Below are 25624 nucleotides of genomic sequence, written 5' to 3' on the forward strand. Positions count from 1 at the left end.
CTGATGCCATAAATGTTGTTATAATTGCTATGGTTTCAGAAGGTATAAGTGATGTAATATGAAAGGGTATAAGCAGTGCTGCAACGGCTACCCTTTCTGTAAATTTGCCAGGAATGATCAGTTTGATATAGGTCTGTACTTGTCATGGTACTGAGCGTCGAGGTTAGTGTTCTTTCATAATGTATGTGTGTGTGACTTTTTTAATCCTTCTGGGAAAACTCCTGTGCTTAATGAGATGTTAAAGAGTGTTCTGACACAATGACGTATGAACATAGCAAGATAAACGTGTTTCGCCTGCACAGCCTCAGATCACTCCTTTTCATCGCACAAACAACTCGCTGGCTAAACTGCTGCTTGTTAATTAGCTGTGTCCTCTTAGCATAATGGATGGAAGGTATGTACTGTCCTGCCGTTGCCTTGTTTTCGAAATAATAAAAGAACTGTATTGGTGTTGATCAGTTATGCTGGGCACAGTGTATTGAGATGTATACTTTTTTCACAACTACTATATTAAGCCTTTAGTTGTGTGTCTGTCTACCTGCATTTGGAAAAAGTTTCTTCTATTTGACATATTACCGCCGGTTCTGTGGTTTGGTTTCTAAGAGTGATATGTACTTTCTGTCTAACTGTCCTGCGTGAAGGAAAGCGGCGCTGATGTTTGAAAGTAATACTTACCTGTCTCAGGACACTTTTAGGTTTTTATGTACTGTGATAATCAAATGAAAGCTGCTACAAAAAAGTTCAATTTTTAGTCTATGTCAATAATTGAACGTGGAAAATAGGGGGGGGTTGTAAATATGTTAGATTATGTATTATTAGTACTCGCAGTTTTCCATGGGTATAATTTACACTTTGGTTGATCATTGTAATTGATTTTATGGTATGTTTAGCCGTTTGCTAAATAACATTGAAGTTGATGCAGAAAATGACCCCTATCCCCGTACCTTTTCTATTTGCTAGCACTGTAAACAATAGGTATCACTCATACTCTATCTGAGGAGACTCATTTAGCAACCTTGGAATGACAAAGGGGCTGATTCACAAAGGGCATCTCTAACTTACTACTCCTAAATGCCCTTAGTGAATACCGAAAGTCGTAAAGTTAGGATTTTGTCTCCGATTACTTTTGTGAATCGGGCCCAAAGATCCTGGGTCAGACTGGGACAGAAAATAGTCCTACGCAGCAAAATGAAAATGTCCTCCATTAGTTAATTAAATACATTAATAAATGGTCCATGTTTGCAAATCGTGGCAGTTCTGTACTTCTAAAGACACATACTATAAGCATTTTCCAATGTATGCTAGACTGCATGTATTTGAGCTTGCTCCAGGTAGTGCTTATGTTAATATCAAGGAACTCAACAGAAACTGACACAGCAGACCATAAAACGAGCCCACAAGCTTCCCAAAAAAAAACGGACTCGCACAATGACCTGTCAGAATAGTCTGTCCAGCACTGCATGACTGCCTCATAGGCCAGTCCCTGCTGAAAGTTAAAGAACTACAGAATTCGAACTCCACAGTAGCAGAACAAAGCAGGTGTCAGCAATGAGCGTTTAATGGACTGGACAATGTAAGCAAACGGCTGCCTCCTCACTGCTGAGAATTGAATCTGTGTACTGTTAGTTACTCACAGTGGTCGACCATTGTCTCTGTGCTCGTAAGATAACTCAGCGAGCTAAGCGCTTGCTGTTATCATCTGGGACAGTGTTTTACCAACAGCAGGAGCGCTAAATCGGTCGTTCACGTTTCCAAAGATTATGTAGCCAAAGGGTTGCAGTAGAGAAAAACGTGCGCTCTATAGTATTTGCGATGATCAGGGCACAGCTACTGTCTCACACAAAAGATTAGTTTACACGTTGGAACGCGGACAGGTGTGCATGCTCAAAAAACCGATGGCACGGGAAGGCAAGCCTCTTGCAATTTAATTACCTTTCCCCATAAAAAAAAGTTTCGGGGAATACGTGGCCTGCTTTGTGTGTGGTGGGTGTGTTAAAACGGATGACTCACTAACAACTCACTGTATACCAGTACCTTATTTTTATTGCTTTCATTTAGTTTAAAACACCCTGTGAATTATAACACGCAGGTACGCGAGCAGGGCAGTCTGTATTTCACTCATCATTGTTGACAATATGGTAGCATTTGCTCAATAGTCAAGAAGATCTGGAAATTAGCATTTTCACCGTATCTGCATCTGCTCGTTAAGCTAACCGCACCTAAAAATAATTATTCGACATGTATTTACCTGGCAAGCAAGAACGTTTGTTCTTCTTTTGAATACAACAAGACAGCTGTGAAGATGGCAGGAACACCTGGCACTGTATAATGATGCAGTTTTTTGGCCACGCATAAATTAACTCGAGACATCTCGCAAGGCCTCTCGCTCGCGAACTTCCGCTGACATCTTGAGGATAATATTTTGAATACTCTGTACACTGTGTGCTGCTCGCTAAAGCTGCTCCAGCCGTGCCTTATTTTCCTCCCCACCTGCGCGTATCGCCGGTCAACTCACCGCCTTGGGAAACTGCTCCCGACAGATCTCACCACAGACCTCGATATATATATATTACCTACTGGCGGTCGCCAGTAGGTATATATAGTTAGGATTTTTTCTCTATGGGATTTTTGAAAATTCTCTGTCTAATAACTTTGGCGTTTGTGGACGGAATTGGCTGAAATTTTCAGGAAAATGGCACATTTTGTTTCTGAGCAGCCCTTGAAAATTTGGGGGGGGGTTCGTCAAGGGGGGGCCGAGAAAAAAGGGGGGTCCCAAAACGTGTTTTTAACATTGAGTTTTCCATAGGGCGGTTGGCCTCACTTTTAGCCCGAACGGCTGAATGGATTTGCACGAAACTTGGCAAAATTGTAGGGACTGGTAGCCCGATGTGCCTTTTGTAGGTCTCAATATATGTGCTCCAGTGGATTTTGAGAAATTAACGTTTAAAAAAAGATATATATCTGTAACAGCGGACCTGGCAGCGTCCCAGGACGCGTACTTTACGCGCAACGGAGCTTTGTGAAGCGAAGCTGATTGGTTCTCCGGCGTCTGTCAACATTCCAAAAAGTCCGTAGCGGCCGCCATCTTGTCTCTCGGTAGGATCGAGAGACAAGAGGAGGTCAAAACAAAGGGGGAAATAACTATAAGGGGGCATAGTAGATCCTCGCTGACCCCCTAGGTTTGATGTGGAGGTTTTAAAAGGGCCCCGCGGGGCAAAAAAAAAAAAGAATAATAATAATCGAACGGCTGAATGGGTTTGCACGAAACTTGGCAAAATATTAGGGACTGGTAGCCCGATGTGCCTTTGCTAGGTCTCAATATATGTGCTCCAGTGGATTTTGAGAAATTAACGTTCAAAAAAAGATATATATCTGTAACAGCGCTCCGCTTCGCGTAACGGAGGTTTGCGAAGCTGATTGGTCATTCTGTCACTGGGCTATAGTTGGGCTACATCTGGCTGATATTTGGGCTACATTTGTTTTTTTGTGTGTCTGGCGGCCATCTTTGGGCTACATTGGGCTACATTGGGCTTCATTGGGCTACATTGGGCTACATTTGGGCTCCAACATATATACAGGCCAATGTAGCCCAATATATATTTTTCAAAGTTAATTTTCGTAAAAACCACTGGAGCATATATCTTGAGACATAGCAAAGGCACATCGGGCTACCAGTCCCTACAATTTTGCCAAGTTTCGTGGAAATCCATTCAGCCGTTCGAGCTAAAAGTGAGTCCAACCGCCCTATGGAAATGAAGGAAATGAATGGGTAATTTGTAATTAGCAAATAGCTCATCGCAAACTAGGAATGGTAAAGAATCGCTATTTATTCCTTAAAGTTCGCTATTTAGGAAATGCAAAAAACTTTGATGATACATATGGCGGTTCATCTCTAACAAGATAAGAAGCATAGGGATACATTTATGATGACTGGCGCATCACCAGGGATGTGTTAGTCATTCTGTGCCGCTGTTCCGTCACCTATGGTGTGCTGCATTTACAATGCGGCGCATCATGGGGCAAAAACAGCACAGATGCGTGATGTATCTGTGCCGTAAAGGTGGCGCATTGCTGGAGTTGTATCGCAAGTGTGATGAAGCTCCAGCAAGGGTCGGGGGTGCCCCTGTCGCAGGGTTTCTGTTCTCACACAGAACTGTGGACAGAGGATTGGAACCTCGGCGAATTAGGGTGTCCCAAAACTCACGTTAGTAATCAAAAACTCCTTAGCAAGCTAGGTACAGTGTCACATTGGATATAACAAACTCTCAATGTTTAGACAATCCAGAATATGAACTTATAGTACCTCAGGATACGTGGAACTCATGAACAGTCGGTCGTTATATATTTCTTAGAAACCAGAACATGGAGTTAAGAAGAACACATGTGTATTTGAAATGTTTATTTACTAATGCCGTCTTCTCAGGCGTAGTATCTTAGATAATAGAAGTACACATATTATCAGTAGCAAAATTACCAGCATAGTTACTAGTACATAAAAAGCGAATGGTGATAGTATGTTAACATGCTGTAAATGAATAAGAGTTAGCAACACTTATAAGCAGCCGCGGGCCGTGGAGGGAGTTACGGTGAGGCAGGGAGGCGGGGAGGGGGAGAAGCAGGGTGGAGAATACAAGTACACATATTATCAGTAGCAAAATTACCAGCATAGTTACTAGTACATAAAAAGCGAATGGTGACAGTATGTTAACATGCTGTAAATGAATAAGAGTTAGCAACACTTATAAGCAGCCGCGGGCCGTGGAGGGAGTTACGGTGGGGCAGGGAGGCGGGGAGGGGGAGGGGCAAGGTAGAGAGGGCTCCACCCTGCTTCTCCCCCTCCCCGCCTCCCTGCCTCACCGTAACTCCCTCCAAGGCCCGCGGCTGCTTATATCTCACCCTCCCTAATACACATATTATATTATTTGCTAAGAAGGTCTCTTTGTGTTGGTTTAGGGCGTGCCCATACTTTAGTGTCTTAGATTTGAAGGAATCACATCAGCATACACCAGCTCTCTCTTCATGTGAACCGCATCAACTGTTGTGTATGTGTGTTCGGCAAAGCAATATAAAACCCGCCTCATGCCCAGAATTGGCAGAAGTTGCACTTATGTTATGAGTATGAAGTCGTGGAGATCAGACCTCATAACAATTCTGTATCGTGTTGTTCTTGAAACTTTAGCACTCGCTGTACAGATATAGTTTAACAAGCAAAGCAGATAGTAGAGCAATAACATATTATTCTCATGTAAACCACGATGAACTACTAGGTGGAAAGCTAAAGCAACAACTAAGTGTCGTGTGCAGAAGTTGCAAAAAAGGAAAAATGGCGTTTAAACCGGTAATGAGCCCATGCTAACTTAACACGGTGTAAAGATATCCAGGACCTAGATGACACCTCCCCATGATCCGGAAACGAACTGAATAAGATAATAGAAGTGCCATCTCATGAGAGCAGATTGCAAGTTTATATGTGGACGGTCCGCAAGGTAAAGCATTAAAAACTAGGAAAATTTAATGCTAAAGAAAAATAAAACAGCCAAGTACTTTATCGAGTCTTAAGCCAATAGGCAAGGTAAATAATAAAAACTTGACAAATAAGTCAATGAATTGTCAATGAAATGCTAGTACTCAGCATATCAAACATGAAAAAGGTCTATGACATAACTGTGTATGCAAAATAAGCTGCAACAGCCTCCAATAGGAAGTCACCGTCTTCATCCGAAAACAGTTCAGCCATCCAATTTAAAAGCGGAAAAGAACATACGTGCTCTCCCAGCACCGGATCCTCTATCACCATCAGAGGACAGCTCGGTGGGTTTTCAAGAAAGCTCTGTTCCAAGAAAGACTGTGCTGCCGCCAGTAAATTCCAGGGACCAAGTAGTCCATGCATCAATGCCACAGCCATAATCATTTCGCCTGGACAAACCAACTCGTGAGTAATGATAGGAGTCATCAGCTGATTAAAGTCGACATCAGGAGAAACCGGTCCGCAGAGACACAAATCAATGGCCCAATCGAAATCACAGGTCAGGCAGTGAAATACAGGCTGGACACAGGTGAAGTAGGAGAATCGAAAAGATAATCCATATGCCGTGCTTAATATCGCCAACGGCATTGTGCCATAATATTCTAGCATGCGATTGCGGAACAGTGTCAGCAGCTGCAGGGTGGGAGGTTGCATAGGAGGGACATCCATATTTAAAAATGTAAAAAAGCACAAGAGCGTCCGCTGGTAATGCAAGTAAAAATGCCAATCCACGAACCAGAGTGGAGAAAATAGAATGAAAGGAAGCAGGGATGACTCCAAAGATTTTCTCAAATGAAGTCACGAGACCACTGGTAACAACTTTAAAAAAGTGCGCCAGGGTCTTTGTGGAGGATGCGTTAAAGATAGTCGGAACCATCTTGCTGAAATTGAAAGGCAAATCTGAATTAAAAGTATTCCTTTTATCGTAACAGTAAGTGAACGGGTTATTTGCTGCAGAAATGTTCTATTTCCTCCCACACATGAACATAGGGAGTTTTCAATCTGGCCACAAATACCAACCTTGGGACAGATTTCAACGGCATGGCAAGAATAAGAGCTCTTTTGTCTCAGAGAGAGGTGGCCTTGAGTTCGGCCCGTGAAACTTTCGTGCTTCACATAGCGAACACCCGTACAGAGGTGCAGACCCTTTTCAATTAACTCAGAACAATCTTCATTATTGAGCATCAAATAACTACCATTTTCCAACAACTTGAACGTGGGGATGATAGCAGGAACTGGCGTGCCTTGCAACACGCAAGCCATATTTGGTCGGTGTTTGTTGCATGAACCGTGTAACTGTATGTGCCTACACATTAGTGAATGATCTGGCGTCTCAGTGCATTCCTCTCCATTCAGATAAACTTCTTGATCATCTTTGAAACATCTGTATGTGTATGGAAGCGACCAGACCTCATGAAGAAAAGCACTACCTAAAGGTTCATAACGACCTATTGGTATATATTTCATACAATTTGAAAACTTATATAAAGCAAAAGGCAGCGTTATTAAACCGTGGATAAGGCACGTTGCCAAAAAACCCGCAATCCACTGCTGATGATGTCACTGAGCATGTCATGAATGATGTAATATGTGACATCATCAGCAGTGGATTACGGGTAATAGTATCTCTAGTTTACTCCCCTATAGCTGTCTTTCTTTTAACATAAGTGTCTGTTTCCTTCCCTTATACTTACTGTTTTTGGTTCGCTTCTAGTTCGCGTACCGGCGAGCGAACTGGGAAGCGAACTAAGAGAAATAGAGGTTGGCACAGTTCCAAATATTGTACCAATTTTTTAATAACGGGGAGGTAGTTCTGAAAAGAACTTTTTTTTTTATTGTTTTTGTTGTTTTATATTTTTTTTATTATTTTTCGGAACATTTTTTTACTTTTTTTGAATTTTTCTGAAGTTTTATATTTTTTTGGGTTTTTCTTGGAGGGGGCAATGAAAACGATTCATTGTAAAGGGCTCAACAGGAGCAACAAAACAAAAAAAGAAGTATTTATTATTTTGGGCGTTTCGTACAAACTTGCATATGATAGTCAATAGCTCTGTTGATCAGAGTGATGCTTTTTTCTCCGTAGGAAATGAATCCATCGCAAAATACGCAGGTGTGTTTTACTTCACCAAATTTCATTTGTATATTTGGCACCATCTCCCTGCCCTCTGGTCCCGTTACTTCCGGTACAACAGATCTTCTGGCCATAATAGGGAGATTATCTAGGTCGTTCCGAAACTGTGCAGCACTGTAGTTGTTAGGATGCCACCTAGTCATATGGCGATGCATTGTGTAGTTTCCGAAACTGTATTTTTTCTCGGTTCCTCTGGACAGTCTATCTTGACATATAAGGCAAGTTACGTATCTTGCATTTACTTTTTTCTGACCTTTGGGAATTTTAAAAAATTGCCAAATGAAGTTTTCTTTCCGGTGAGACGTCCTGGGCTGCTCAGGCAAAAACTGCCTCTCTTCGTGCTCGTCGTCCTGTTCCTCTTCTTCTTCTTCTTGTTGAATTATAACTTGAGCAGGTGGTCCACTCTTCCTTGGATGTGGTGGAGGTGGTGGGGAAGCACCAGCTGAAGCTACTAAAGAAGCCATTGCTCAGTGATCACAAAGGGTCTTTCTCTCACAATGATGAAAGTCAGAGTGAGGAAAGAAGGAGGGATTTTCATCATTTGGGAAAAACAAGAGTTCTCAACCAATCAAAAGTGTTCATTTTAGATTATATGACCTAGTCTTACATCATTAGGAAACCAAAAGTGAAATGAACCAATGAAAAGTGTTATTACCAAGTCACATGACTTGCTGTGTTTACGTTAAGCGCTTTGCAGGGCCTCCCGGTTTGCTTCCAGAAACCTGCGCTTTGCGACTCGCTTCGCGTACCAGTTCGCTAACGTAGCACGTCATATGACGTATCACGCGACAACGTGAAACGTCATGCGGACAGGAGGCGTCACGATGTTGTTTTCTAACGCGGCACTTGCGGTAAAGAAACGTTTACCGGCTCGCGGTCTATTTCGCGGCATCAAGGTCAGCTAACGGGAAGCTTCCCGATTCGCGAAGCGGGAACGAAGAAAAAAAAATATTTTAAAAAAAATTATTCATAAACATATAAAATATATTTTTGGATTTAAAGAAGAATACATTTTACAGCTACAGATATTAGCTGTTAAAAAACCAATGAAATTCACAGAAAAAACCATAGGTTATAGACCATATATAGTTAGGAATTAGCATTTACAAAACCTTGAAAATTCACTGAAAAAACCATAGGTTATAGACCATATATAGTTAGGAATTAGCATTTAGAAAACCTTATTTTACTCACACAAAACCATTGAAATTCCATATATAGTTAGTTGCACTAACTATATATCGCGCACCCGCAATCCACTGCTGATGATGTCACATATTACATCATTCATGACATGGTCAGTGACATCACTGATGACATCACTGATGACATCTCAAATGACATCACTGATGACATCACTGATGACATCTCATTTGACATCAATGACCACATCACTGATGATATCATTCATGTGACAATACAATGCATCTCCTCACATTTTAATATAACCTCTGTTTCACCCAGTGTTAAAAAGAGAGTATAATTTTTGAAACCATTGACACACCAATACTAGTTACTACATACGCACTCACTGATTGCTACGTCTACACACACCTTCACTCATTCACCCATACAATCATTCATACATACAATCACTCATCTTTACAACACTATCATATGCACTCATACACCTATACAGACACTCACAGTCTGCCACTCATCCATGGAGTTACTCACACACCTAGTCAGTCCTGTAAAGAATCAATGACACTTCCATTTTCTTGTCTATACAGTTAAACATAGAGCACCTTACATTTTCAAACATATACTAACACATACTTACCTTCTTATACAATCATTGATACAAGTACAGATTGATCTGCACAGAGTCACACACCTCCCAGCTAGCCACACACACACTCAGTCTCCCATACAAATACTTGGGCAATCAATCAATAACCCATATAGTTACTCATATAGCTACTGATCAACACATGCAGCAGTTTACAGAACAACAGACATAATGATGCACAAATTAAGACAGTTTAGTCACTAACCCATGCAGTCAGTGAGACACATTTAATCACTCACTCATACAGTCAGTCATGCACCTACTAAATCCTTCGTCCAGACACTTACACATCCACTCATTCTTCAATATGTAAGACATATTTAAACTTTATAGAAACAAAAAATCACTGGATGTTGTTATCAGTGATGTCACTGACCATGTCATGAATGATGTAATATGTGACATCATCAGCAGTGGATTGCGGGTGCGCGATATATAGTTAGTGCAACTAACTATATATGGAATTTCAATGGTTTTGTGTGAGTAAAATAAGGTTTTCTAAATGCTAATTCCTAACTATATATGGTCTATAACCTATGGTTTTTTCAGTGAATATATATATATATCCTATAGTTAGTACCATGTTTCCATAGGAAAAGGGGGGCATATTTCTCAAGGGGGTTTATCTCCGCTTTTTTGGCTTTAAAAGCCAAGAAAGCGGAGATAAAATGATCTCCCTATTACCTATTGGTGTTAGCGACAGCTAGTAGGAGATAGCGACCATCTTGGGCCCCACTTTGCATGTCAGTGATATTTATCACTAATGACATGCAAAGTGGGCGTGCCAAGATGTTAGCGACTAGAAACAGTCGCTAACATCGCTAGCTCCTATTACCAACTTTTGGAGATATTCGCGCTAAGCGCGAATATCTCCAAAAGCTAACACCTGCCCTGAGCAGTTCTTAGCCATGTTATCCAATGGGAGGTGGATAACATGGCTAAGAGCATTAGCTCGGTAATGCCTGAATATCGCTGACTTTTCAGCGATATTCATGCATTGCGGCCGTTTTTTATCGCATTTGCGATAAACCTTGGTAATACCAAGGTTTATCTGCGATAAAAATCGCCGCAGCTCAGCGGTAAAATTTTGTCTCTAACCAAGCAATAGCGATAATTATCGCTATTGCTTGGTAATATGCCCCAGGGTTTTTTGACTTGTCTATAACTTTGGCACCATTTGGAGAATCTTCACGAAAATGTAAAAATAAGTGTGTTGCTGTGTCTAATTATGTATGGAAAGTGTCGGGGTGATCCATCAAGCGGGGGCCGAGAAAAGGGTGGGTAAAAAAGTCCATTTTGCATGTTGCATGTTAATTCCCATAGAGTCTTTAGACAAGCCTGCATCTTGAACCGCTGTATGGAATTACACCAAATTTGACAGTAAGGTAGCTTTTGGTCCGCAGATTGCGCTTTCAGTTATTAGGTGTAAATCCATTCAGTAGTTTGAAAGAAATTAAAGGACATCCAAAATTGTAGATCTACGATCAAGAAGCCTTCGTGAATAATGACAAGCTCGTGCAGAGATCTGCAGAGCTCTGATTGGCTACTTACACTTCAACCAGGAAGTGTTGTCAGCCATCTTGGGACTCGGCTTTCAGGGCAGAGAAGCATTTTTTTTTTTAAATTCAAGGCAAAATTCACAAATATTTGCAAATATCGCCTTGAATTAAAAAATGAAAAAACGCTGTCTCTTGCACTTGTTATATTTGTAGGCGCATCCAGAGCACTGTTAAAAATGGAGGATGGAGGGGGGCACACAAAGCCCCCCTTGAAGTGCATATTTATACCCCAGGGACCACCACCTCCCTGGGGCTAACAACAATAATAATGCGGTGGGCTGTGCGGACACACCAGCCCCGGTTACCACCACCTCTCTGGGACTAAATTACACATTAAAGAGGAGGTCCAGTGGAACGCCCACTACCTCTCCAGGGATTCTTTTTTTAGAAGGAGGGGCCAAAAAGCCCCTCTGTTGGGCTGTTCTCGGACCCAGGGACCAACAGGAAGCTGGGGTAGGCCCTTGAAAATCAATGGAGGGGTGCATGTGGCCCCTCCTGGAGCCAATATTGTCCCTGGGGACCGCCACTCCCCAGGGCCGGTTTCTGCCACGTTCCGGAGTGACCACCTCCTGGGGCATACCTGTTTGTTTTTGCTTAGCAGGAGCACTGACAGTTTCCGCCAACCAAAAGCAAACACTTTACTTCCAGCAAGCTGCCAAACTGCTTTAGCTCCCTGGAAGTGGAGTTTTCATTTCTATCCCTGCCCACAGACATGCTCGATTACTTGATTTGTTTATTGCTATTGCATATAAAGTGATTCTATCTTGCTGGAAAGATAATTCCAAAATTTCTGTTATAACTTGGTGGAATTTCATATGTGATGAACATAGGATTTCTGTTGCTTCTTCTTCTTCTGTCCCTCTTAAAATCAAATCCGATCTTCTATGCCTCCCCTTTGTTTCTTACCTCTCTTCTACCCATTTCATGTGAGTTCATATCCTGTTCTTCTTCTCGCATATTCCCAACTTTCACCTAGCTTCTTTCTTTCCACCTCCTCCTTCCTTCTCTGTCTTTTCCATTTTTCCTCTCTTCTCTCTTCTTCTTTTCTTTACTTTTATTTCTTCTCCTCATTGGTGTTTCTGAAATTGTTTATTAACTCTAGTGCCTCCTGTTTTAACTTATTATAATTACTTACATTATTGTATGGCTTTGTTTGTGTTTTTGCTAAAACTCAATAACAATTTCTTAAACTGAAAGAATAAATTGCTCTGACATGCAGGGAACTACATTTCCAGCAGCTCCCTGAGCGCGACAGCAATGCTGGCTTCTGCAGTCGGTGGAAAGCTGATTGGTACTGGGGGGAGGCTTTGAGGCTCCCCACGCGGGCCCATCAAACTACATTGGGTGTCCTGGGGGGCTCAAGGGCACCCAGAGAGTCATGGCCAAGCCTCATGGCTGGGCCCCTGAGAATTGGTCCTCAGGACTGAAATCAGCCCAGGGTGGTGCGCCACCTGCCTCCTCCCCATTGAAATATGGCCTGGCCCTGGGGGATAGTGTCCCCAGGGCTACAATTGGCCCCAGGATGGGGGCCACACAGCCCCCTTCCCCCAATAACTCATGGTCAGGATAGGGTCCCCAGGGCCATTCTGGCCCTTATGCTCATTTCAAAGAAATTAAACCTCAACAGGAAGCACTTGCAAATATAAGCATGGCAGGTGCCCCAACTGAAGCTCCACTTCTGTAAAGGACAAATGAATTTAACTAGGGCTAGGCGTAGTTCGCGAAGTAGTGCTACGAGTAGCTACGCAAAGTGCACTTCGTACTACGCGAGCTATGTGTAGCACTACGCGAACTGCGTAGTACCCTGTTCGCACTTTGCAAGATGCCATTTTCAATGATTGCACAGTGCGGACAAGCATCCAGCACTGTGCAATCATTGAAAACGGCATCTTGCACAGTGCGAGCTGTAGTTTTCTGCCGCTCAAGTAGATTTTTACTCAAGCGGCAGCTTTCTCAACGCGGACTGGTAGTTTCTCATCGCGAGCGCAAGCATACGTGACCACTCTCAATGAGAAACCTGACCTCCCCGCATTGAGAATCTCGCCGGAAGGTTTATTTTCCACGCTCGCGATCGGCAACTTGATGTTGCTGATCGCGAACGAGGAAAAAATCTCGCCGGGATGTCATTTTGCTTGCTCACGGTCCCCAACTTGACGTTGAGGACCGCGAGCAAGCAAAAAATTACCGCTGCACTATGCTACGTGTGTTTGCACTGTGCTACGTGCAGTTCGCGTAGTGCGAAGTAGCGCAAACTTCGCAAACTACACAAGCGTAGCGTAGTGCTTTGCCCAGGGTTAATTATAACTCTGCATTTGGCGAAGCCAAAGCAAGTGAGTTTTATTTGCAATTTCATATTGAAAGATGATCTGAAATGCTTTGTGGAAGTAAATGTATCATTCAGGGGAAAGCTGTAGTGACTGTGACAAGTGTGTTCTTCCTTGTCCCTACCTGTTGAGAGTAGAGTCCATGGTTCTCCTCTTAAATTGCTACAATTATTCAAATGCACAAATCACTTGGAAACTTCACCATTTGGCCCTGCCCACCTTGGTAGTAGGCAGTGGTCTACCTGCCTTTTGTCAGGATTATGGACAGTTTATCAAGTGGCCCCAGTGCATTTCCTGCTTATTTTGGTGAGGCATTGTTGATGCCGAGGAATATGATGACATTTCCACCAAATAAAGACGCACTTGCTTCATATAGTTATGAAGAAACACCCTTGTTTGGTGGAGATTTGCCTCTTTGTAGTCTTGTTTTCTGCTCTATAGGAGGAGTTATGTTATCACATATTTCAAAACAAAGATGCACCAGGAATAATCACATTGCCAAAATGCGAACAAGGTCAATGATGATAGTTCCTTCTGCTCCATTATACAGCTGTAGTGTAAAATACGTACTGGACATTAACCCAAGGAGGTAGCACTTAGTGATAAACCAGTAAAAAAGTACTTCACTTGGGTAGATATTTTGTGCAAAACTGTGGAGTCTTGTTAGTTTAAGTTGTGGATTCAGTTCTTTTGTGGTTCAGTCACTTACACAGCTACTGTACACATAGACACTCAGACACCCATTTGCACACTCAGACACTCACAGATCCACTCACAGACCCACTTACATGCCCACTCACAGACCTACTGAAATACTGTCACATGCACTCAGAGACTCACTCAGACACTCTTCTGCCCACTCACAGAAGCACTCAGACACTATCATACCCGATCACAAACCCACTCTGGCACTCATGCACCCACTCACAGAACCTTACTCAGACACTCTCACAGCCACTTGCAGGCTCATTCAGACACTCATACACCCATTCACAGACTCACTGAGAGGCTCATTCACCCACTCACATACCCACTTAGGCACTCATTCATAGACTGACTCAAATTCTCATGGAGACACCCTCACAAACCCACTCTGACACCAACTGGCAGATGCACTCAGATACTAATGTACCCACTCAAACACCGACTTAGACACTCAAGCATCCAATAACAGATCCACTCGCACACCCAGCAAGACACTTATACAGCCACTCCCAGGCCCACTCACACATCCAGTGATAGCCACATTAAGACACTCTCACACCCACTCACAGACCCACTGAGACACTTGTAGACTCATGCATTCACTCACTCTCAAAGGTTATAGGTTACAGTTAGAAAACACAATTTAAAAAAACCTAGAAACATCACTGAAAAAAACAAAGGTTACAGAACATTAAAGTTAGGAAATTGAATTACATTTTCTTTAAGAAATTCACTGAAAAAAAGTCAAAGGTTACAGAGATGTTATTGTTAGGCTAGGATTGTACTCAAACACAGCCATAGTTGTTCAACAGTTATAGTTACCTAAGCTCACTGTAACTTATGTCCCTGCAATGCACTGCTTATGACCTCACATATTACTTCACAATTGACATGGTCAACATCACTGATAAAATCACTGATGACATCCCAGATAATATCAGTGATGAGATCATCCATATACCCACTCACACAACCACACAGCCATTCACATACCCATTCACAAACCCATACAAATACTCATGCATCCACTGACATGAGTAGAGCCACTCATGCACCCACTTAGGAACTCATACAGCTACTCATATAACAACTCAATCTCCTATACAGATAGTAATTCACACACACATTTACTCATACAGATGCTAACACATGTGCTCAGTTACCTTAATAGTCACTGAGACAACCACAGTCTCCCATAGATTCTCTCACACACTCACTTACTCACCCATACAGCCATTCACACACCCATTCACTCACCCATGCACCCACTTACACATCCATTCGTGCACTCATACAGTCACACACACCCACTCACTCACCCATACAGCTACTCATGCACCATGTCATTCACCAGTAACAGCCACTTATACACCCACTCACCCAGCCATTCACACAGTCACTCACTTACTCATACAGCCCTTGACACAGCCACTTCCTCACCAATACAAAAACTCACACACCCACTCACTCATCTATATAGTCTCTCCAATACCCACTGACTCATCGATTTTTCCAGAAAATACGGAAGGTGCACTTGTTGTGAAGTCAAGACGCAAAAATCAAAGTCTGTTCCAAAATGACTTCTTTTTATTTGAATCAATCCTTTAAACTGGCACACAGCCAACATGTTTTGTTCCTGATTTTTGCCAGAGGGAACTTCGTCAGGGCTGTTATTTCATAGACAAGACATGACTTAAGACCTACATTAACCAACATATAACAAACATTTAAAAACATTTAAAAAGACATTTAAAGGACATTTAAAGAAACGTCTCGAGATTAGTAATGACAAACGGCCCACCAGTTCATACTTTACAACAACTCATATATGCAAAAAACTGAAATAAACAATCAAACCCCAGTTGAATAAAAAGAAGAAACCCCACATGTAAAGTGCATATGTCCAATACATAAATCTATTTACAGCTCACAAGATAAGACAGTGTAAATATCCTAAACTCTCATAAAAAGTGCATAAAAAGGCCGCTCACAGGAAGTCAGACTGGGCTCCCATCAGTCCATCGCTAGGGAGCTCACCAAGGGAGTGCCACAGGGCTCATGTCTAAGCCCCACACTGTTTAACGTGTATGTGGCCCCCTTGGCGGACATTGTAAGAACTTATGGGTTCACCCCGGTGTCGTATGCCGATGACACTCAACTTCTGTTCCCTTTTAAGACTCTTACGCCCGCATTAAAAAAATCTTTTGCGGACGGAATGAGGACAGTGTCAGACTGGATGGCTTTAAATTGCCTCCAGTGCAATGTAGGCAAAACAGAGGTTATGCTGTCCGGGGAGGCCACGCTTTTGTGGTCCCCTGAATGGTGGCCTTTGGACTTAGGACCAGCACCGAGCCCTAAACAGACTGTGAAAAACCTGGGAGTGCGATTAGATCAGGCACTACTACTTAAAGAACATGTAGGTCAAGTTGCCGGATCTTGTTTCCATGTCATCGGACTACTACGACTGGTTTTTCCTTTCCTGCCTGATAGTCACAGGAAAACACTTGTCCAGACTTTGGTGATCAGTAGATTGGACTACTGTAATGGTCTGCTACTCTCGACCAATGAGGAGCAACTCAATAGATTACAAGTAGTCCAAAACACTGCGGCGAGACTTGTCCTCAATGTCCAGCCAGGACCTCCTCACGCCTCCTTCTGGATAAACTCCATTGGTTGCCGGTGCGGCAACGCATTAAATTTAAAATCTGCTGCACTATACACAGATGTTTGTTTGGCACCGGCCCTAAATATTTTATTGGAAAATTTAACTCCTATACTCCGGGACGTTCTTTGCGTTCCAGTAAGTTACAACTACTTCAGATACCCAGGATTAGGAGATCTAGGCAGGGAGGACGAGCCCTCTCCTACAAGGGCCCTATCCTCTGGAATTCACTACCCCCAATTCTGAAACAAACCACTAATTATTCATCCTTCAAGAAATCATTAAAAACGTATTTATTCTCGACTTCCTAAAAACTATAAATTATCAATCATCCTATAGACCATGGACCAACTGGGCAATTCTTATCTAAAAGCGCAAGCGCGGAGATACCCCCTCGGGGGTCGAGTCCTGCGCTATACAAGAACATAAATAAATAAATAAATATGTCTAGTACATACATCTATATAGAGCCTCACAGAAAAAGGTGGTTTAATTATCCTAAAATATCTATACTGTGGAACAGCACCCTATTCTAGCAGTTGTGAAAATGAACAACTTTATAAGATAAAATGCAATATCCATTGCAAGAAAATCTAGTTCACTCTATATGTGGTCATGTAAATAAACCTCTATCTTTAAAGCCATAGCCTAGTTATAAACCAAGGAATAGGTAAGAACCTAGGAAAAAATGATACACCTGAATTGGTAATTGTTGGACCTGGCCCTTTTTGGCAAGTTCACCCCTAAACTTTTTGCTTTTTCCTAGCCTGTTTCTGGAACCTGGTGTTGGTGATTTTAGGCCTTGGCACACTTTTTCACTGTGGTACAGTGTAAAGTGCGTGAGCTCTCTGTGTATGTGTGGTGAGTGACCTGCCCCCCCATAGGAATGCATGGGGAATATGTGTGACCTTGGTAGTTCCTGATGTGTGGGGAGTGCGGGGTCGAGTTTGTTATGTACGAACTCGTGAGATTAAATGCTACGTAATGATGTATGCGGCATGATTGTGTCTAGTGTAGAAGTGCCACTTTTAGAAGTTGGCATATTTGTGTAATTTGTGTCTGGCGTGTGATTGGCTGAGGCTGGCTGGTGAGCCTGGCTCCAAGAGTCTGGGAGGGTCTGCCCCGGTGGTGAATGGAGTGTTTAGCATGCTGATGTGAGGGGAGGAGTGAGCCTGGGCCTGCTTGTGGATTGACTGTCTGTCTGAGGGTCCTGAGTGAGGCTGGGTTTTCCCCACACAATGCTGGCTCCGCCCCCTGGGGTGCGTCTGATGTCCCTAGCCTGGTCAGTGAAAGGAATTCCCTATAACCAGTTCTAGCTGGTTCTCACACTGCCTGCATCCTTTAGACAAAGGATTTTGGGTATAAAAAGGGTGCTGTGACACTCTAAAAATGTTCTTGTTTCTAACTTGAATCCTGCCAGGGGCGTGGTGCTGCTTGGGCCCAGGGGAAACCCAGGGCCCTTCCCAGCCCCAGGATACTTGATGGACCTTCTTTTTGCCTGCTAGCGCTTGGGAGCGCTTGACTTGTAGCTTCTAGCACCTGGAAGCACTTGTATGCTGTCCCTAGCGCTTAGGAGCTCTTTATCTATGCCCATAGTGCTTTATTTGGTTCTAGCGCTGGGGAGCGCTTTGGCCGGTGCCCACCCGGCATTTGCCCAGGATTGCAGAGCCTATCGAGTGCCCACCTCGATTTATTGTTTATTCTAAACGAGCCGGTGCCCACCCGGCAATGGCCCGAAGTGCTGCTGGTGCTCGAGGAAGCTGCCGGCCCGGAGAGCGATTGGGAGGCGCTGTCCTGCCTCCCTACCCCAGGGCCGCGCTGCGATTGGCCGCAGCGCGACCCGGAAGTCAGGCAAGCTGCGGCGGGACAACAGGGCGGCCCGGAAGTACTTGGACCCTCTCTCGGGGCTCCCGTGCCCTGGGAGAGCCCCGCCGGCGGCCGAGGGTGGATCGCCATCAAGGGGGAGGACGAGAGCCCACCCCGCCTCCATCTGACCCAGCGCGTGGCCCGCTCTGCGATGGAGCAACCAGAGAAGTCTGACTGTGAGGCTCCCAGAGCGAAGGGAGAGCCCCGCAGTCGGAGAAGAGAGCTGCCGCTGGGAAGCAGACCGGTGAGTGCGGGGCCGCTTCGGGAAAGGGGAGCAGTTGTGGCTTAGTGAGTCCCCAGAGGGGGGGACTCCATCGAAGGGGCCAGTATTGTCAGAGGGGGCATCGGGGCACATTGCCGGTGCCCGCCCCCTCCTACCCAGTGCCCCTCCTGATTTTCGGGCGCATTGTTGTTGTGAAGCCACGAGGGCTTCAGGGGGCACTGTAATCTTCAGAGCCCGTCGAGGCTCCAACGAGGGGGCACTTTGTGACTGCCTTGAGTCGGTGAGGGACTCCAACGACGCCCGCATCCTTGATGATTGGAGCCCCGAGGCTCCTGGGGCCAGTTGTGTAATTAGAGCCCCGAGAGGCTCTTGGGTGCCACAGTTGTTTCAGAGTCCCCAGTGGGGGACTCCAACGTTCGGGGCATACTTGTACTAGAGGCCAGAGAGGCTCATCGCCCATATTTGTTTTAGAGCCCTGAGAGAGGCTCAGGTGGCCCATTTGTTGACAAGCCCCGAGAGGCTCATGGGGGCATATTTGTTCAAGAGCCTGTGTGGCTCCTACCTTGTGGCGCAGTTCTGCTCAAGGGCTAATGAGAGCCCATGCCATAATTTTACTGATGTCCCAGCTGCGCAGCAATTAGTGGGCAGCTGCACCGTTTAGGCCCCTGACATTGAGACACAGGGCGTCCTAGCCCCAACAAGGCCAGTTGGCCTAGGGGCTGCCACAAGTGGTGGCTTATGTGAGTTGTGCGCAATGTGATGTGGTGCTAGGAAATGTAATGCATTTAATATGATTACGCACCTTGATCTTACACCTCTGAATGTTTTTGGGCATCATGTGTTTTTGCGCTATTGAGTTATGTTCTGGCACCTCTGAATGTTCTTATGCATCATGTGTCTTCCTTGATTTGACACCTCTGAATGTGTTTTTATGCATCATGTGTTTTTCCTGTGTTGCACCTCTGAATGTTTTTAGGCATCATGTATAATGTGTTCTTGCTTACACCCCTAAATGTATTTTATTCTTAGGTGGTTGTTCTTTCCAGTACAGGTGGACCTAGTTCCCTGCGTGACATTCTCCTAAGGTGGTTAGGGTTGCATAGGTGGTACTTACCTGTTACCAGTAGTTACTGGTGGTGTGCTATTCTTGCTAATTTGTGCTACAGTGATTTTATATCCTTTTATTCTAATTTCTGACAGTATTTCTATTTCTAAAAGTGTTGATTCTGACAGTGGCCCATGTGGCCCTGTCTTGTAAATAATCCATTGCGAATATTGCCCGTGCCAGTTGGCACAATGTACATGTGTGATTTCTATCTGATGTGATTTTGACAATACAGAAGTTATTTTTATATAACCTTGTGTGGAGTTCCTTTTGTGGTGTGCCTAGTATGTTGTTGCTGTTGTGTGCTGGCGCAAATGCTTTACACATTGCCTCAGAGTTTAGCCTTACTGCTCGTGCCAAGCTACCAAGGGGGTGATCAGGGGTTATCTTGGCGTGTGACTCCATTGCCCTGACTAGAATGGTGGTTTCTGCCTGGCTTTGGCGTCAGCCTTAGCCTACCAGAAATAGCCAGTTCTAACAGTAATCAATTTGTTAACTAGAGCACGGGACTCCAGGTAAGTAAAAAACTAAGAGGAAGGACTACAAATAAGTAAAAAAAAACTGAAATGGAGAACTACGAGAGAATGGACAAGTCTCAGCTCTTTTGTATAAGGCTGAACGGTGGCAGTAACAGGTGTTTAGAATCAAGTTGAACCTCAAATGGAAGAAATACCATCCGTAACAATATGTATTAGGAAGTCTATGGTGAAAGAGAGAAGAAATATAGGCGATTTTAACACAGTTAGGCCGGTAATAATTTCCGACGCATTACCAAAACATATATGGAATTCATCAAAGTGCAATGGAATGTGCACCCATGGCACAAAAGGAATGGTATGTATTAAACCACTAATAGGGAAGGGAGGCACAAATTGAAGAAAATAGGTAGTTTTATATGAACCCAAATTCTAATAGAAGTAGACTCACCTAGTATTTAAAGGATCAAAGGATGGAGAAAGACCCAATAGGCGCAGTTAGATAAAAGCGACTATTCTCAAGTAACGAGATACTGCATGTACTGTTAAAAGAAAAAGAAAAAAAGAAAGGACGAGTTTTACCTCATGCACATATGCGAATATGCATCTCGAAATAACACGCCTCATGCCAGTATCCATCAATAGCAAGATACAGCTCCATCTAACAACCTTTCCAAATGGGGAAATCAGGATATATACATTAAATTTAACGTTTAGTATAAGATGGGAAAGGAAATTCTCATTATACCGCGGACCTGCCAGAGGAGAAAGTCTCCTGTTCTCATAGTAACTGAGCAAAGAAACACGAAGAATGCATGCATTAACATAAAACGTGGAAGACCGATTGATCAAACCCTTACTGCATCAAGAGAGAATCCCGATCCCCAGGGGCAGTCTCGAATACGAGACCATGACGTATGTCCCCAACCAATCCCATGCTACATCAAAAGCCAGTCCCGATACCCAGAGGCTGTCTCAGAAAGGGGACCATGACGAATACCCACAAGACGGATGAAAAGTCTGTGGTGGATAAATACTAAAGATAAGGGCCTCTCCTCTCACCTGGTAAGAAGAGTGTCTCCTCCTATGACGGCTTGATAATCGGCAAGGCTACCCCGGGCTGGTTGGGGCCATTTTTAAAGCCAGAGAGGACTGCTGCGTGACGTGACAAATGAAAGTCACGTGATCTGTAAACAAAAACCCTGTTAGAGTGTGGGTTTAGAGGCGGCCATCTTATAATGGCAAGAACTTATATTGAAAACGGTCTATTAATGGTAGTGAAAGAGAAAATGCATGTGTGCCGTGGGTACAGCTTCCGAACTCGGGCGGCATGCAAAAACTTTCACTGACTGGCAATTGGCATAATCAGAGCCCGAGGATAACACCGTCGGACTAAAAATAAAACTTAAGTCAGGACCGGGCGGCGGCCATCTTATAGTGGCAAAACGGACTGGTCCACCGATAGAATGCAGGTCAGATGGTGGCAATCTTTTAATAACATGAATTCTATCAAAAAGGTAGCCGCATAGCAAAAAATGGGAAGGCATGAGTGCTATGATTAATTACTTGACCAATTCAGTCGGCAAAGAAGCAACTTGCCCAGTCTGACAGTCATCATCATTTAATGCCCGAGAAGAGAAGGATCAGGGTAAAAGAGTAACAGTCACAGAATGATGCCAAAAAAACACAGATTGAATAAAGCCATCTTCATAGTGACAGAGAAAAGAAAATGAAGGGGGACACTCCCGGACCATCTAATACATGTTAAATATACAAGAAGTATCTCAAAAAGTATATTTCCAAAATATATATGGTTGTCTATAATTGATCCTTTTGATAAAATAAGGGTGTCGCCGTGGTATACCCTCAATAAGTGAGATATAAATGTAACATACAGTCACATGGGGGGAACTGGTAATCTGGTTACACGATCATGAGATAACACAGAAAATAATGAAGCTCCCTATCAGTATTGTGTCCTTTCAAGGTGGCTTGGAGGCGATAAATCCATTTTGCCTCCCTTTGTCTGACAGTAAGTTCTCGATTCCCACCTCTGTTTCCCACTGGTATGTGGTCAATTCCATGGAACCAGAAAGTATTGTAATTGGGATGTACCTCCCTATAGTGATCACTTAGGGGGTAGCGACTGTCCTTGTTGATTATGGCCCTTCAATGCTCTTGTATGTAAGTTTTTATTGAACGTACCGTACTACCCACGTAAATGATGCCACAGTCACACCCCAGAATAAATACTACATGAGTAGTATTGCAGTTGATAAACTGTGCAATAGTATAGGACGTGGAGGTGTTGTAAGTGAAATTGATAGACTTGTTCCGGCCAAAAGGACATACATTATAAGAAGCACATGTATAGAAACCAAGTGGTTTTGTGGGTAGCCAGGTATTCTGGCTTTGTTTGTTGAACACGTAACTGGGGCATAGTGCATCACGTAGTATTTTTCCCCTACGATAAGTCAGTGTCGGTACATTTGAGACACATTTCTTCAATCCAGGTACATCCAATAGCAGTCCCCAGTTCTTTTTGAGGATATTCTGAACTGTATTACTGTTGGTGTTATATTGTGTTACCAGACACATTTTTCTTTCACACGTGATATCACTCTGTTTTTGGGGTTGTCACGCGGAGTGTCCTCCCTTGTCACGTCTCTCACTTTAGAGATGGCCTTTCTATATCCTCGTTTGAGAAAACGTTTTTCACATTCATGGATGTTTTTCCAGTAAATCTCTTCCTCACTGCAGTTCCTGCGGACTCTCGCCATCTCCCCGAAAGGGGATGTTATTGATGACAGACTGTGAGTGCGCCCTCCCAGCATGGAGGACCCCATTACAGGCCGTGTCCTTTCTGAACAGTGTGCTCTCGATCCCCTGATCCTTAATATAGAACTGCATGTCAAGAAAATGAATTCTCGTTTTGTCACTGTTCACAATGAACCTGACATTAAAATCATTTGCATTAAGATAGTGAAGGTATTTCTGCAGCTGTTCACTAGATCCTGACCATAGACAGATAATATCGTCTATGTACCTCCCCAATATATGATGAATTCAGTCCAGGGGGAGACACGTCGGCTCCAGGCATACTTCCTCTCAAACCAGCCCATAAAGAGGCAGGCGTAAGAGGGAGCAAACCTGGAGCCCATAGCAGTCCTGAGTATTTACTGAAACCAGCATTTGTCATGCAGGAAGAAATTATTATCTAAAATAAGATTGATCATCTCCACAGGTTAGCGTTCTCTTTGTCCAAAAAAGTTCTCACTGCCAGGACCCCAAACTCCCTGAGTATGCAGGTGTACAAGCCAACCACATCAAAGGTAACACAAATGAGATCGTCAGACCACTGAAAGTCCTTCAGTTTAATAAGTATGTCGTTACTATCGCTGTGAAAAAAAGAAGGTAAGTTTTCCACGTGTTTTTGAAGCCTTAAGTCCACAAATTCTGAGATTTTTTCAGTGGGTGATCCTACCCCTGAAATGATTGGGCGCCCGGGGGTGAAGGGCCCCCCCTTGTGGACTTTGGGAAGGACGTAGATGCAGGGATATGCAGGGCAGTGTACCCTAAGATGTTCAAATTCATATTCTGTCAAAAGTCTAGTCTCTTTCTATTCACTCAACTTAAAATTATTCAGTTGAGTAAGATTCTGTGTGGCATTTGTGGCTATTTTCCAGTAACACCGTTGATCATTAAGTTGACGTTCCATCTCAGACATATAGTCACAAAAATTCATGACCACAACATTACCGCCCTTATCTTCCTCTCTAATCACGATACTGTCGTCGGATTTAAGTCTGTTGAGGGCTTCCCGTTCCTTGGCGGTAAGGTTGTGGTTGATGAATGGAACGGATTTATTTGACATTTCCATCTTATGTAGATCCTTGATAACTGTCATAAAAGGTATCTATATTCTGATGATAATTAAAAGTGGGCACAAATTTAGACATCTCTTACACACCCACTCACTCACCCATACAGGCACTCACACAGCCACTCACTCACTCATACAGCTACTCATACACCCACTTATTCATCGATATAGCCATACATATGGCATCTAAAACATGGAAGTACACAGTTACACAGACACTAACATAATCTATGTTTTAAAATAGAATAACTCATTAGAAGTACACAAACTAAACTAATTTACATTTTGAGGTCCCTTAGTGTATATATTTAATACTAAGACATGTTTTAGAAAGCCCTGACAATCACTGGATGATGTCATCAGTGTTGGCATTTAAGATATCATCAGTGGCCTCATCAGAGATGTCACTGACCATGTCATCAGTGATGTAATATATGAGGTCATAAGCAGTTCATTGCAGGGGTGTAAGTTGTAATTAGCTGAGATAACTATAACTTCTGATTTTCTATGGTTTTGTACAAGTGAAATCTGACCCTAACTATAACACCCCTTTGGTTTTTTCAGTAATTTTCTAAGGTTTTTTAAACTATATTTTCTATCTCTACTGTACCTGTAACTTTTTTTTCAGTTAATTTCTAAGGTTTTGTAAATAGGATTTCCTAACTATAATGCCCTTGTAACCTTCTGTTTTTTTCAGTGAATTAAAAAAATAATTAAATTTCATTTCTCAACTGCAAATGCGCCTCTTGGTGCACTACTAGTTGGGGGACAAACTCTCCTTGGCTGGTGAGGGTTGTTGTGGGCCAAGAGCCCCTATTGTTGCCACAAGTAAGTCCCCCACAGCCAGATTGCTGAGACCTTATCGGAGGTCCCGCCCCCTTTCTCAACCTCTCTGTACATGTGACCCCCCGGCGCACTACTGGTTGGGGGATGAAGTCCCTTGGCTGCTGAGGGTCATTGGAGTTCAAGAACCCCTATTGTTGCCACAAGTAAGCCCCCCATAGCTGGATTTCTGAGACCTCGTTGGAGGTCCTGCCCCCTTTCTCAATTACTCTGCACATGCGCCTCCTGGTGCTTTATTGGATGGAGAATGAAGTCCACTTGGCTAGTGAGGGTCAATGCGGGCCAAGACTCCTGTTATTGCACAATCAAGTCCCCCACAGTGGGATTACTGAGACCTCATCGGACACACTTCCCTCTTTCTCAACTACTCTGCAAATACACCTCATGGTACACTGCTGGTTGGGGTTGAACTCTCCTTGGCTGCTGAGGGTCATTGCGGGACAAGAACCCCTATTGTTGCTTCAAGTAAGTCCCCCACGGTGGGATTGCTGAGACCTCATCTGAGGCCCATCCCCTTTCGCAACCACT

The 25624-nt window shown here is 43.5% G+C and overlaps 1 protein-coding gene across 2 annotated transcripts in view; it reads left to right on the forward strand.

Moving 5' to 3' along the window:
- Nucleotides 1-317: 317 nt before the first annotated feature.
- The window catches only part of LOC144827366 (cytidine monophosphate-N-acetylneuraminic acid hydroxylase-like), a 537565-nt gene continuing 512258 nt past the window's right edge, over nt 318-25624 (forward strand). For both annotated transcript variants that reach the window (XM_078685708.1, XM_078685707.1), the window contains exon 1: nt 318-394. In XM_078685708.1, the coding sequence (XP_078541834.1) occupies nt 384-394 (11 nt within the window). In that variant the 5' untranslated portion in view covers nt 318-383. The remainder of the gene's footprint in view (nt 395-25624) is intronic.

The sequence above is a fragment of the Lissotriton helveticus genome, chromosome 4_1, assembly GCF_964261635.1.
Source record: "Lissotriton helveticus chromosome 4_1, aLisHel1.1, whole genome shotgun sequence".
NCBI lineage: Eukaryota > Metazoa > Chordata > Amphibia > Caudata > Salamandridae > Lissotriton > Lissotriton helveticus.